This window comes from Lissotriton helveticus, chromosome 4_1 (assembly GCF_964261635.1).
Source record: "Lissotriton helveticus chromosome 4_1, aLisHel1.1, whole genome shotgun sequence".
Taxonomy (NCBI): domain Eukaryota; kingdom Metazoa; phylum Chordata; class Amphibia; order Caudata; family Salamandridae; genus Lissotriton; species Lissotriton helveticus.
In genome coordinates, this window is record NC_136063.1 from 1,734,410,975 (window position 1) to 1,734,423,726 (window position 12,752).

The window sequence follows — 12,752 nt, forward strand, 5'->3', positions numbered from 1 at the left end:
CTCTATGTCTCACTATGTCCCAGATGGCAGACTGGGGGATCCCCTGGATGTTGTTCTATAGCACATTCCAGTGCCATGCCTCTCGACCCCCATGCTGGCATCTCTAATTAGATCTGCCAATGCCAAATGTTTTTAAAATGCGCTGGCATGGAGTGAGTGTTGCACTTGGCTCTTTGAGTGGCTCACACCTGAGCCACACAGACAAAAATTGCACAGAAAGCATTTTATGCTTGGCTAAAGACACTCAAGTCACCCTTCTTAATGTTCCTGTTCTCTGCTTGCCTAACTGGCAAGTCCCCGGCTGTTGGCTCGACCTGCCGGATGCCCTAGACCTCAAAAGGCCAACTTAATGTGGCTTTAACAGAGCCTGCAGACAAAGCTTGAAAGTAGAGAACCTGCAGTCACAGAGTCGAGTATCTTCTCATCACAAGCGAAACCAGGAATTTGAGTTAAAGTGAGGAGAGGATTGAGAATATCAGCAGAGTTTACAAATACAACGGTGCTCCCATATCTGGCTGTGAGTAGGCACATTAACTGTGGTGAGTTGATGGGCAATGGTACATTTAAGTCAAATGAACATGCTGCCTGCTAATCTGGTGAGACACTAGGGGGCATATTATCAAGAACGGCGTTAAAAGTTTCGCCGCTTTAGCGGCAGGAAACTGGGGCTGAAGCGGCGATAATGGGCTTGATAATATGCCCTTGTGAATTCCCATAGCAGCCCCGATTCTGGTGTGAACATGGGCTTCTATGGGGATGCACAAGGGCATATTATCCAGCCCATTATCGCCGCTTTAGCGGCAGTTTCCTGATACAGATATCAGGAGAAAGAGGTGAAAAAGGAGATCCAATGGGTTATTAGGTAGGACTATCAGACACAGGCTCTCATGATCCCATGCAAACTCCTCTCATCGTTGAGACATTTAGCATCGAGTTCATCTGTACACAACCCCCTCGGTTATTGTTCCATAGGTTTGCTTTGTTCCTTTGCAAAATTACCTGTCACCAAGGCTGCAGAATACTCTGCAGAAAATATCAAGATCCCAAGTTCTACCTTGATCTAGTTGTTACTGGCAGCTCCTGCTTTGATTACCACTATTTCCTACAGTACAACTACTACACCATTGTGTGGGCTGCACAGAATCATATGTAGTAATCTTTCCTTCTACCACATCACCACCACACCTCCCTGACAGTGGGTGCAAGAATTGCTGTAATGCAGATGATATCCACTTGCCTTGTGATCGCCTGCTGCTACCCTTCCTTCACTATCATAGAGACAGCAAATGGGAGAGGTGGATAAAAAGGCCAATGTTTCAGGGAGAAAGCAGCATCAATAGATGCTGTCCCACCAGCAATCTGGCTAGTAAGAATATCTGCGATTCAGAATGATACATTACTCTGCACTTCTGCACTGGAGCATATAACGATCCTCATCTTTGTCTTTAGTTTATAAGCTCCATGAAGTGGAAATTAGATCCAGGTGTCATAATCTTTTGTACAGTCTTTATATATACAACATTATGGTTTTCATCCTAGTTATGGCTACAGCTGTGGTTATGTGTAGGATATGTTAGACAGTCGTATATGTCATGAACATATGCATCACAAGGGCTGTCTCATGAAGCCGCAAGAGTGCAGAAATTAGTTTACTTTGAATCTACCTAGAACAGGATTAGCTAGACAGTTTATCCAACAGCTCCATATTCAGGTGTTCTCTGTATGTAGAAAGTCACTACATCCATTGCCAAACCATAGGACGTTCCTTGTATAGAACTTTCGTGAATCAGACAAGTTGGGTTAGTAGTATCTTACAAAGAAGCCAATGATGTGAGAAATTGAGTTGTTGATTTAGTGGGACATTTTCCTTGCTCCAGCAACAGCCACAATACCTGTCAGGGTGAATCATAAAGGTTACTAATTTAACCTGTACTTAATTCTCTGACAGCTTGGCACAAAAACAGTGAGGCTTAACTTAGAGGCAATGAGCAGGCCTCTCAGTGGAACTGGACGGGCAGATATCCCACATTCTGAGCCTGAGTTGCTAGCAACTGTCAAACATCTTGTATGCTGCCAATTTGTTACTTCTTATCAATACCAGGCAGTGGTGGCTCATGCGGGTAAGCACTGGGGCAGGCAGGGTGGTGGGGGGGATTTTAAATCACAATTTCTCAGACATAAAACATGAAATCCTTACCAGCTCCCAATCAAAAGTTAGTACTTATTATATGTTTTAGGGCAACCCAATGTTATCCTATGGGAGAGGGAGGCCTCACAGCAGTGAAAAATTAATTTGTGAGTTTTTCACTACTAGGACATGTAAACCTTAAACGTACATGTCCAATCTTTTAGTTACAATGAACCCTGCCCTTTGGGAGACCCTTCGGTCTACCTTAGGAATGACTTATGTAAAAAAAGGTGAGTTTAAGGTTGGCAAGAGGTTTATTTTGCCAAGTTGAATTGGTAGCTTAAAACTCCATTCGGGCTGCCATGGCATACTTGGACATTTTGTAAGAGGCTACTTAAGTTAGAGGGACATAAAGTGCTGCAGGCCCACTAGTAGCATTTAATTTACATGCCCTGGGTATATTGTATACAATTTTACTAGGGACTGATAAGCAAATTAAATATGTCAATCAGGGGTAAGCCAATTTTACCATGTTCACAGGCACTTTAGCACTGTTTACCAGCAGTAAACTGAACAGAGTCCTAAGGCCAGCAAGAACAAATTCAGAAACAATAGGACGGTGAAGGCAAAATGTTTGGGGTGACCCTGCAGAGAAGGCCAAGGCCAACAAATGGGCGAAACAAGTCTTTCCTCCCAATTTGTGCAGGTGTAAATTCTCATGGCTTTTAAGTCAATTCTTTTTTTCCAGTGACAGGGCAGTCAATAAAGAGTTTGGAATCACCATTGTGATACACTATCATGTTTTCATATTGAAGATAGGTTTCACTGGTCACATTTACGTCCATAAAATTCGTTCAGCCATGCTTGCTAACAAATCTACATGGAATTTGAATATCACAACTCTCTCAGGACAATTTCGCTGAGTACAGTCCTTCTGTGAGGGATTTCCAGGAAAGGAATGACAACTGTGGCAAGGCACAGTTGAAATGTACATTGGCTTGCCTCCTCTTGACCTGATTGCATGTCAATGGATTATGGGATACATGAATCTGCAAATGTATTATGTCTTTTGCCATTTGATAAATGTATATTTTGTTTTTTAGATGGTATTCAAAAAACATGACAAGAAGTCAAGCAGAGCAATTGCTTAGAAGTGCGGTGAGTGTCTTCGTTGAAGTAAATAACAGCAGCAGCAAAAAGAACAGTCAGTAGGTGAGAGTGTGTAGCAGATACGTTGGTGTGTCGCACAATCTGCTCAGTGATTGAAGTAGGGAAGGGGCATTAAGATAGACTGTACTTCTGTAGGAATCGTAGACAATATGCAATTATTGCAGAATGCCTCAACGTGCTAAAGTGTGCCCAAGAACTACAGAATAGGGACCGAGTATTGTTTGCAGAATGCATAAAACAACACTTTGTCTCCAGTTTTACAGTGTAGGCAATTTTCTGCAGCAATTGCAACATTTATTGAATCATGGAGGAAATGTCTTTCAAACAAGATAAAGGAATGTCTAGAGGCATAAGACACATTCTGCACCATGAAACCTCTGGGTCAATATACGCCTGTCCCCTTTTGCCCTTTATACTTTTCTCCTGGTGGGAGTTCCTGATGCTGGAATTGCAATCTACCATTATAAATAAAGCAGAGAACGTGAACAGTGGTGGTGGCTACTAAAGTTTAAAAATCTTGGGGTTTAATCACTCACCTTGAGCTGTACTAAATGAAGTGAGCAACCGGGAGTGTTGCGTCGCTATTCAGTGGAGAACATTTTGCAAATAAATAGGACTAAAAGTTGCATTTTACAACCAAATTTTCAAGTCAGTTATGAAGAAGCACCAATAAGTATGCCAATAATTCATGATGTACCAGGGAATCCTTACCCTCTGCAAGAATGTTGGAAGGTCACTCTTTCCAAGAATAGTGTAAAAACTTGGTGGAAAATGGTTTAGGTTTTCAGTATAAAGTCCCTAACAATTGGGCAAGACATATAGGTGTTATGACCAACTACTAAATCGAGATTAAAATCTGGGTTTCACACAGCCTCACATTTTATAAAATGTATGTAGGATCTTTCATCACCACTACCTTGCACTTCCATACATTTTTCATCCTTTGATTTCAAGTAGAAATAAAAGGGTCTGATCACGATATTGGCCGATGTCACAAATGTGACGAATATTCAATCAGCCGTATTACAATTCCATTATATCCTATTAGACTTGTAATATGGCGGACAGGATATCCTTCTTGTTTGTGATGGAGTAACCCATCCGTCAATATCGTCCTGAAACCCTAAATTACTTGTTATGACTGCAGATCTACTTAGGAAAAGCCAGATAGAATATTTAAAAGTTACACAATCCTTGCAATTACAGACCACGGACAGCACCTTAGATTTACGTTGCAAGTCTTTCCCCTGATCTTTGCAGTCACACGGGCAACCTGATAACATCAAAGGTGAGACCACAGGTGTTCCTCACAACCCAGGTTACTGGCTACTTAGCCCGACATGGAAAGTTGGCCTCTCTGGCCTCATTGACTCTCTGGGTACCTTGGTCGAGTGAAGTTATCACACTTGTAATAAACATGCCCAGTCAGATTTGTTAGTTTATATGAATTAACATCATTTTAGTAATACCTCAAAGCTAATTATACAGCAAAAATAGTAATCATCCAATCCAAATCACAGAAATTGAATCAGTAACAAGAGAATAAAACTTGCATTACTAATTGATTTAGAAAAATTTGCCTCCTCAGTGAAATCTTTAAACACTGTTTGAGGACACAAACTGATTAGAACCACTAGAAATCACAAGCAAACACTTACTGCAAATGGTGAAAACAAGATTCTAACACAGTGAAATCAAGTGCCTAACTGTTCACAGTCAAGAGTTGTGTAACAAGATGATATTCTTACCTCCCATTTCAGAATTATGGTGTGCCTGTCCTTAGAAAAGTGGGTAACTCGTGACCTGAAAATCCTAACAACTTCGGGTTAAGTGCTCCATAATCCCAGGAGGCAGACCTTGTTACTGATATGGGTGGGGAAGTTGGTTATCTAATTTACATGAGCTATTGGTGTGAGCCCACAGACATAAAGGCATGCACTTGGACCACAAAATCCTTATTCTTACTATCTGGATCTTGTTTTTTTCATCTGAAAACACTCAGATCCATTGCTCCATTTATTGAACAAGGCATACCGACACAGCGACATGGGTAGTCAATGCACTAATTCAATCCAGAATTGATTACAGTAATGCTGTTTCCCTTGCTGCTCCTAAACATCTCATCACTAGGCTCCAACTAAATCAGAATGCAGCAGTTCGGCTAGTATACGGTTACAGAAGTCAGATTCAATCTATTAAAAACTAAGACATCTCCACTGGTTGAAAATAAAGCAGCAAGCAAATCTTGCTCACAGTATTAATCGTTGTCCACAAGGCACTATATGCCTAGATGTCAGAATTCATGGGCTCTAAATTTATGTGGTTACAACCAATTGCCTACTCCAAATCCTACTGTAGAGCAAGCCAACCCGATAACTGATCTGCTAGTCAAGGGGACCTCTCAAGTGAGGTTCAGGGGTCTTTCCTTCCTGCATTCAAGCGAATAAGGTGATGATGGGCTGTCGCTCACATGGTTGACAAAAACAATTAAAACAAATATTGGTACAGTGATGGCACATGCTCAATAGGCAGAGTCAACACTCAGTTGTTCTGCACTCATTGAGGATGTTTTATTGGACAACCATTCTATGGTTTGTGGTGGGAGGCAGAGAGGGCTGCTCAAGATTTTGTGTAAATGTCTCTGGACATTTTGGGCTTTTTGGGCTAACCAGGGTCTTCCATTTTGGCATCATCAAGAGCAGGCCAGCAGATACTCAACAGAGCTTCAAACTTCATATTGAAGTTATAGAAAAGGGCGGTACAAAGATTCGTATTCAGAAAGCACATAAGCAGGGCTCACAAGGGTCTATACTAAGGAAGGTGTGAAATATAACAGATTCAAAAGCGAGTAAAGACAACCAAAACTGAACAAAAGAATGTCTGATTGGAGGATGAATAAAAGAGAATTTCAGGGTCTGATTTGGATCTCGGCTGAAGTGTCACTCTGTCAGAACGGTGACGGATATACCGTTTGCCGAACCATAAATTTCATAGGATAAAATGGGATTTCTATTTTAGCGGACGGGAAATCCGACACCCATCCTCTGAGATCTAAATCAGGCCCTCAGTCTTAGATAGATTGTTTGAGAAGGAGATAGCCGATCCAGTTCTTTTTGTGTCATAGAGAGAGACCTAAACTCTCAGTACCGTAGAGAAGATATATTGAATCATAACTGAGCGCCATGGATATACCTCGCTGGTTACATTTCTAAAGCCTTGTTTGTGACTCACCTCATATATATTTACATTCACACTGATTTGTGGACAGTTTCATTTGCACTATGTATTTATGCATTTCACATGCTTTACATCGGGCTCAATATATCGCTTTCCTCAATTTCAATATCTAATCTATTTGATTTAGGTAATTAACTAATTTGAATCAATGTTGGTGGATACACATATTTTATTGCATATTTCATGCTAAAGCAGTATGACATAGCCTCTTGAAAATGATGTGTGTACTATGGCAGACGTACATAGAAAGGATGGGTTAAGTTAATGTGGGCTCTCCTTTAGAACGCATTCTGATTAAAAGTGATATTGGAAATGTGAAATTTAAAATTGGTCATATGAACTTGTTTTCTAAGACATCTTTACAGAAGATGCATGTCACACCAGCTTTACAGGCTACCACAAACTACCATAGTGCTGCAATAGGCTAAATTGTATATTCTTGCTCAGCCCTAAAGTGTCTCCAAATCAATATTAGCCCATCTCATATAAAAGTACACCTTGCAGATTAACATCCATGCTTGAGTCTGGCGTTCCATATCTGAAGGCAGCCTTGTGTTTGACCAGTCTCAAGGGTTCAGTCACAGGGGCATCTGATGAAGGCATTCCATTTCTGCTTTTCAGGATAAAGAAGGTGGGTTTATCGTCAGAGATTCCAGGATGCGCGGAAAATATACTGCCTCAGTATTTGCCAAGTCAATGGCGTGAGTACCATCTTTATCGGGGATCTAAGAGTTTGAAGAGGCATGAAGAAGGTTCAAACTGGTGTATGGAAGCACGGTCATGGCATCTTTAACATTAAGGGAACTTGATCATAATGAAGGGTTAAGGATCCTTCAAGGCCAGTGCTTGACAACACATTGTCACAGGTTATGTTTTTTTCTACTACATCCTACCCTTGGAGTAGCACCTTTTACATTTCTCTTTGTAGAGGAAATTATATGCAGCTAATTCCTGTCTTACACTGTCTGTTAGTGGCCCACACCCAAGAGGTATACACGATATTACAAAATACGCAAAAAAGATTATCTATCAATTTAAAAAAAATCATAATTGTTGATTTATTTCTATTTATTGAACATGTTACCTTTTCTAACAAGAATATGCAACACTGCATCAGGGAGTTCATTAAAAATGATTAGCAGTGGGGATAATTACAGACAACACATTGATTGACAATGGTCCCAGTAGCAGTGAGACTCAGACTCATGTTTGGTGTGCGGTTCTATGAAACCATGTATTAGCTAACTGGAAAGAGATAGCTGTTGAAAATGGAATAGAGTTGGATACTTTAGCTGTAGAATATGTGGAAATGTGTGCTATACTGTAAGAGTTATTTAGAAGTGAACACATTTAAACAGTGCGCAGCTAGAGCTTTTGACGCCCAGGGCAATCCTTTAGTTTGCTGCCCAGTGCCAGTAAGAGCGGGTGGCAGGAGGGGGTGCTGGCAAAAGACTACGACGAGCAGGGGGGTCAGCAGCGGGTGGCAGATGACAATGAGCGGGTGGTGGGACATTTAGCAACGTCAATGAGTGAGAATAAAAAAAAACTTGCCTTGCACTCGGGCTCTCCGCTGCCCCCAAATAAGAGACGCCTGGGCGGACCGCCCCTACCCGCCCCTAGCTCCGGCACTGCATTTAAATTGCAACAGATATTAAACCACATCATGCTTAGGGCAGAGGTATGGCGTCAAAGAAGCAAGTTAGACAGCTGGCTGCAAGAGGTCTGATTTCAAGGAGGTGAGACTATTTTTTAACATACCTAGAGAGGAGGGATCAGGTAGCTGGAGATAGTGCTTTCCACAGATAAGTGTCAATAATTCAGAGCATCTGAACGTAACAAGTGAGTGTATACAGACTTGGGAGCGGTTAAGAGGTGTAAGTTGGCTTAGCGTTGGGAGTGGGATGGTATGCAATGAGTGAGTTCATGGGTGTGGGAAGGATGAACAATTTAATGAAAACTCTGAAAATCTGAATTAGAAGTTTGTTTTGCCTCCTTCCACTGGTTTATAACCAGCCTGTAAGCAGGCAGGGCTGGATGACAAGTTAGGCAAGTTAAATGGAATCCGGTGCAATGCACAACCCCAGTGAGGGCTGAGTGGTGAAAGCGGAAATATATATATATATATATATATATATATATATATATTAAAGCTCCAAAGTTACCCACGTGGCGGGAGCGCACTCGGGAAACAGCAAATGCTATATAGTTGCCACCAGTTCAATAAATGCAGCCTGACGCGTTTCGAGTAAAAATCTCTTTATCAAAGGCTGTTGAATCTGCATCCCACGACTAAGCCACACCTTCAAGTACGATCAGCAGCCTTCTGATAGGCTGGCTTTTCCCACAGGATTGTGGTCCTTGTAGTGTAGCATTCTCTAACCCTTGATGGGTGTCGAGGTGTGCAGGGTCACTAATGCACGCCCTGGATGGGCCTCATGAGCCGGGGCATCTGAATTCCAGCGCTGGTCTCTTCTCCCGCTTCAGTTCTAGCGGTGGTGCGCTCCCCGCGGCAGGGCATGCCGCGTACAAATTAAAGCTCCAAAGTTACCCACGTGGCGGGAGCGCACTCGGGAAACAGCAAATGCTATATAGTTGCCACCAGTTCAAGAAATGCAGCCTGACGCGTTTCGAGTAAAAATCTCTTTATCAAAGGCTGTTGAATCTGCATCCCACGACTAAGCCACACCTTCAAGTACGATCAGCAGCCTTCTGATAGGCTGGCTTTTCCCACAGGATTGTGGTCCTTGTAGTGTAGCATTCTCTAACCCTTGATGGGTGTCGAGGTGTGCAGGGTCACTAATGCACGCCCTGGATGGGCCTCATGAGCCGGGGCATCTGAATTCCAGCGCTGGTCTCTTCTCCTGCTTCAGTTCTAGCGGTGGTGCGCTCCCCGCGGCAGGGCATGCCGCATACAAATTAAAGCTCCAAAGTTACCCACGTGGCGGGAGCGCACTCGGGAAACAGCAAATGCTATATAGTTGCCACCAGTTCAAGAAATGCAGCCTGACGCGTTTCGAGTAAAAATCTCTTTATCAAAGGCTGTTGAATCTGCATCCCACGACTAAGCCACACCTTCAAGTACGATCAGCAGCCTTCTGATAGGCTGGCTTTTCCCACAGGATTGTGGTCCTTGTAGTGTAGCATTCTCTAACCCTTGATGGGTGTCGAGGTGTGCAGGGTCACTAATGCACGCCCTGGATGGGCCTCATGAGCCGGGGCATCTGAATTCCAGCGCTGGTCTCTTCTCCCGCTTCAGTTCTAGCGGTGGTGCGCTCCCCGCGGCAGGGCATGCCGCGTACAAATTAAAGCTCCAAAGTTACCCACGTGGCGGGAGCGCACTCGGGAAACAGCAAATGCTATATAGTTGCCACCAGTTCAAGAAATGCAGCCTGACGCGTTTCGAGTAAAAATCTCTTTATCAAAGGCTGTTGAATCTGCATCCCACGACTAAGCCACACCTTCAAGTACGATCAGCAGCCTTCTGATAGGCTGGCTTTTCCCACAGGATTGTGGTCCTTGTAGTGTAGCATTCTCTAACCCTTGATGGGTGTCGAGGTGTGCAGGGTCACTAATGCACGCCCTGGATGGGCCTCATGAGCCGGGGCATCTGAATTCCAGCGCTGGTCTCTTCTCCCGCTTCAGTTCTAGCGGTGGTGCGCTCCCCGCGGCAGGGCATGCCGCGTACAAATTAAAGCTCCAAAGTTACCCACGTGGCGGGAGCGCACTCGGGAAACAGCAAATGCTATATAGTTGCCACCAGTTCAAGAAATGCAGCCTGACGCGTTTCGAGTAAAAATCTCTTTATCAAAGGCTGTTGAATCTGCATCCCACGACTAAGCCACACCTTCAAGTACGATCAGCAGCCTTCTGATAGGCTGGCTTTTCCCACAGGATTGTGGTCCTTGTAGTGTAGCATTCTCTAACCCTTGATGGGTGTCGAGGTGTGCAGGGTCACTAATGCACGCCCTGGATGGGCCTCATGAGCCGGGGCATCTGAATTCCAGCGCTGGTCTCTTCTCCCGCTTCAGTTCTAGCGGTGGTGCGCTCCCCGCGGCAGGGCATGCCGCGTACAAATTAAAGCTCCAAAGTTACCCACGTGGCGGGAGCGCACTCGGGAAACAGCAAATGCTATATAGTTGCCACCAGTTCAAGAAATGCAGCCTGACGCGTTTCGAGTAAAAATCTCTTTATCAAAGGCTGTTGAATCTGCATCCCACGACTAAGCCACACCTTCAAGTACGATCAGCAGCCTTCTGATAGGCTGGGTGTGGGAAGGATGAACAATTTAATGAAAACTCTGAAAATCTGAATTAGAAGTTTGTTTTGCCTCCTTCCACTGGTTTATAACCAGCCTGTAAGCAGGCAGGGCTGGATGACAAGTTAGGCAAGTTAAATGGAATCCGGTGCAATGCACAACCCCAGTGAGGGCTGAGTGGTGAAAGCGGAAAAATATATATATATATATATATATATATATATATATATATATATATATATATATATATATATATATATATATATATATATATATATATATATATATATATATATATATATATATATGTAATTGTTGTATAAACAAGGGTCAATCGATACTAATTGGATACATTAATTAGCTTTAGTTATCACAGAGTTAGGCTTTAAGGCTGGAATACTGCAACGTTTTGTACCTAGCTACACTTAAAACATATTCTTACCTATTTGGTTGAACTCAGGAGACTGAGTCATCGCTATTGGGACTCAAACCTGAGCTTCGTGGGACCACTGTATGCTGAGTGATGATTGCAGAAGAGCACCTGCTCCAGGGTACACTTGCCATGTTACTGTGGTCTCACAATTCTCCATAGACCTGTAAGAAGTTTCTGAAGTATCCCCTGCATATTTTCATGTCCCTTAATGTTTGCATTGATGACATGTTGCCAGGTGACAAGAACGTAATGAAAAAACAGAATGAGAGTAAGAGTTTCTAATTAACATGACACTAAAAGTGGACAAAGAGACGTTTTCCCTACAGTTGACGTCCTTTTATGAATTTCAGGGAACCCCAGGGTATAATACGCCATTATGTTGTGTGCGAGACATCACAGGGCCAGTACTACCTGGCAGAGAAGTACCTCTTCAGCACCATTCCAGAGATGATCACCTACCACCAGCACAACTCAGCAGGTAATGGGGCTATTGAAGAGAAGGATATGGGAATAAGCTGTTGTGAGAAAGTATGCAGACTTAACATTGATGACTTTACTATATAATGGTGGGAGGTATGAGGCACTGCATTACATTGGCTTAACAGCAATGGCATAGCTCACTTGCACCTTTTAAATATAGCAAAAATAAATAGTTCAACAAAACATTCTTTTTTTATCGTCTGCAAACTTGCACTGTATACTCTTTTACAAAGGTTGGCTTTGGCCTGGAGGACTTCCCATAAGAAAATGAGGTATCCTTCTAGTAAGGAATTTGAAGGCTTTGTGTTCCTTCCCTTTCTCCCTCCTTCTAACCCGAAACTATTCCAATGCTCTCTGCATTTGATAGGGTCTCTCATGTTGAATTTTAGATATTTAATAAACTAAGAACCTAGGCTTCCAACCAGCATTTTTAAAGAGAACATTTTCATTGTAGCAACAGCATCCTGTCTGCACATATTATAGATTTGGGAGCAGGAGAAATATGACTTAACGCAGATTACGGAAACCAACAATGTGTTGGAGGAAGTCAGAGGGAACATGTAAACCAGACAGTATAGTTATTTGCCAGATCAACACAATGAGTCGTCAAAACTCTAAGGCTGGATGAAATCACTGGTTTCCAAGATAGAATGCAAGCAACTAAAACTCATCAAAATCTTTTCCTATCAGGGCCACCCTTTGCCATCAGGTTCAAATACAAGTTCCTACTTTTTAGGTTCCAGCTACAGACCGTTTTAGCGTAGAGTGAGTTTTGGGTAGTTCCTTGGTCAGGATTGGAAGGCATTGTTGATTCAATGCGTGTTTTCCCTACTCTTGTTTGTGTCCTGCTCAGGAGCACTTCATCCTTACGGGGCTCTGAATGGTTGACTTGTGGTCCTTCACCAGAGGCATAGGAGACACAAAAGAGGCAACCTTGCGCGCGTGTGCGCACGCGTGTGTGTGTTCATGCAAGCGTGTGTGTGTTATGAGGATGCTCGCTGCAAGAGTGGTGAAGCACCTAGGCAAATACTGTATTTTCCCAAATCTTC

The 12,752-nt window shown here is 42.9% G+C and overlaps 1 protein-coding gene across 1 annotated transcript in view; it reads left to right on the top strand.

The window, feature by feature from the left end:
* BTK (Bruton tyrosine kinase) overlaps positions 1-12,752 on the top strand; it is a 531,602-nt gene that overhangs the window by 346,767 nt on the left and 172,083 nt on the right. Inside the window, exons 10-12 of the mRNA XM_078685905.1 lie at positions 3,232-3,286; positions 7,157-7,236; positions 11,574-11,701. Of these exons, the coding sequence (XP_078542031.1) occupies positions 3,232-3,286; positions 7,157-7,236; positions 11,574-11,701 (263 nt within the window). The remainder of the gene's footprint in view (positions 1-3,231; positions 3,287-7,156; positions 7,237-11,573; positions 11,702-12,752) is intronic.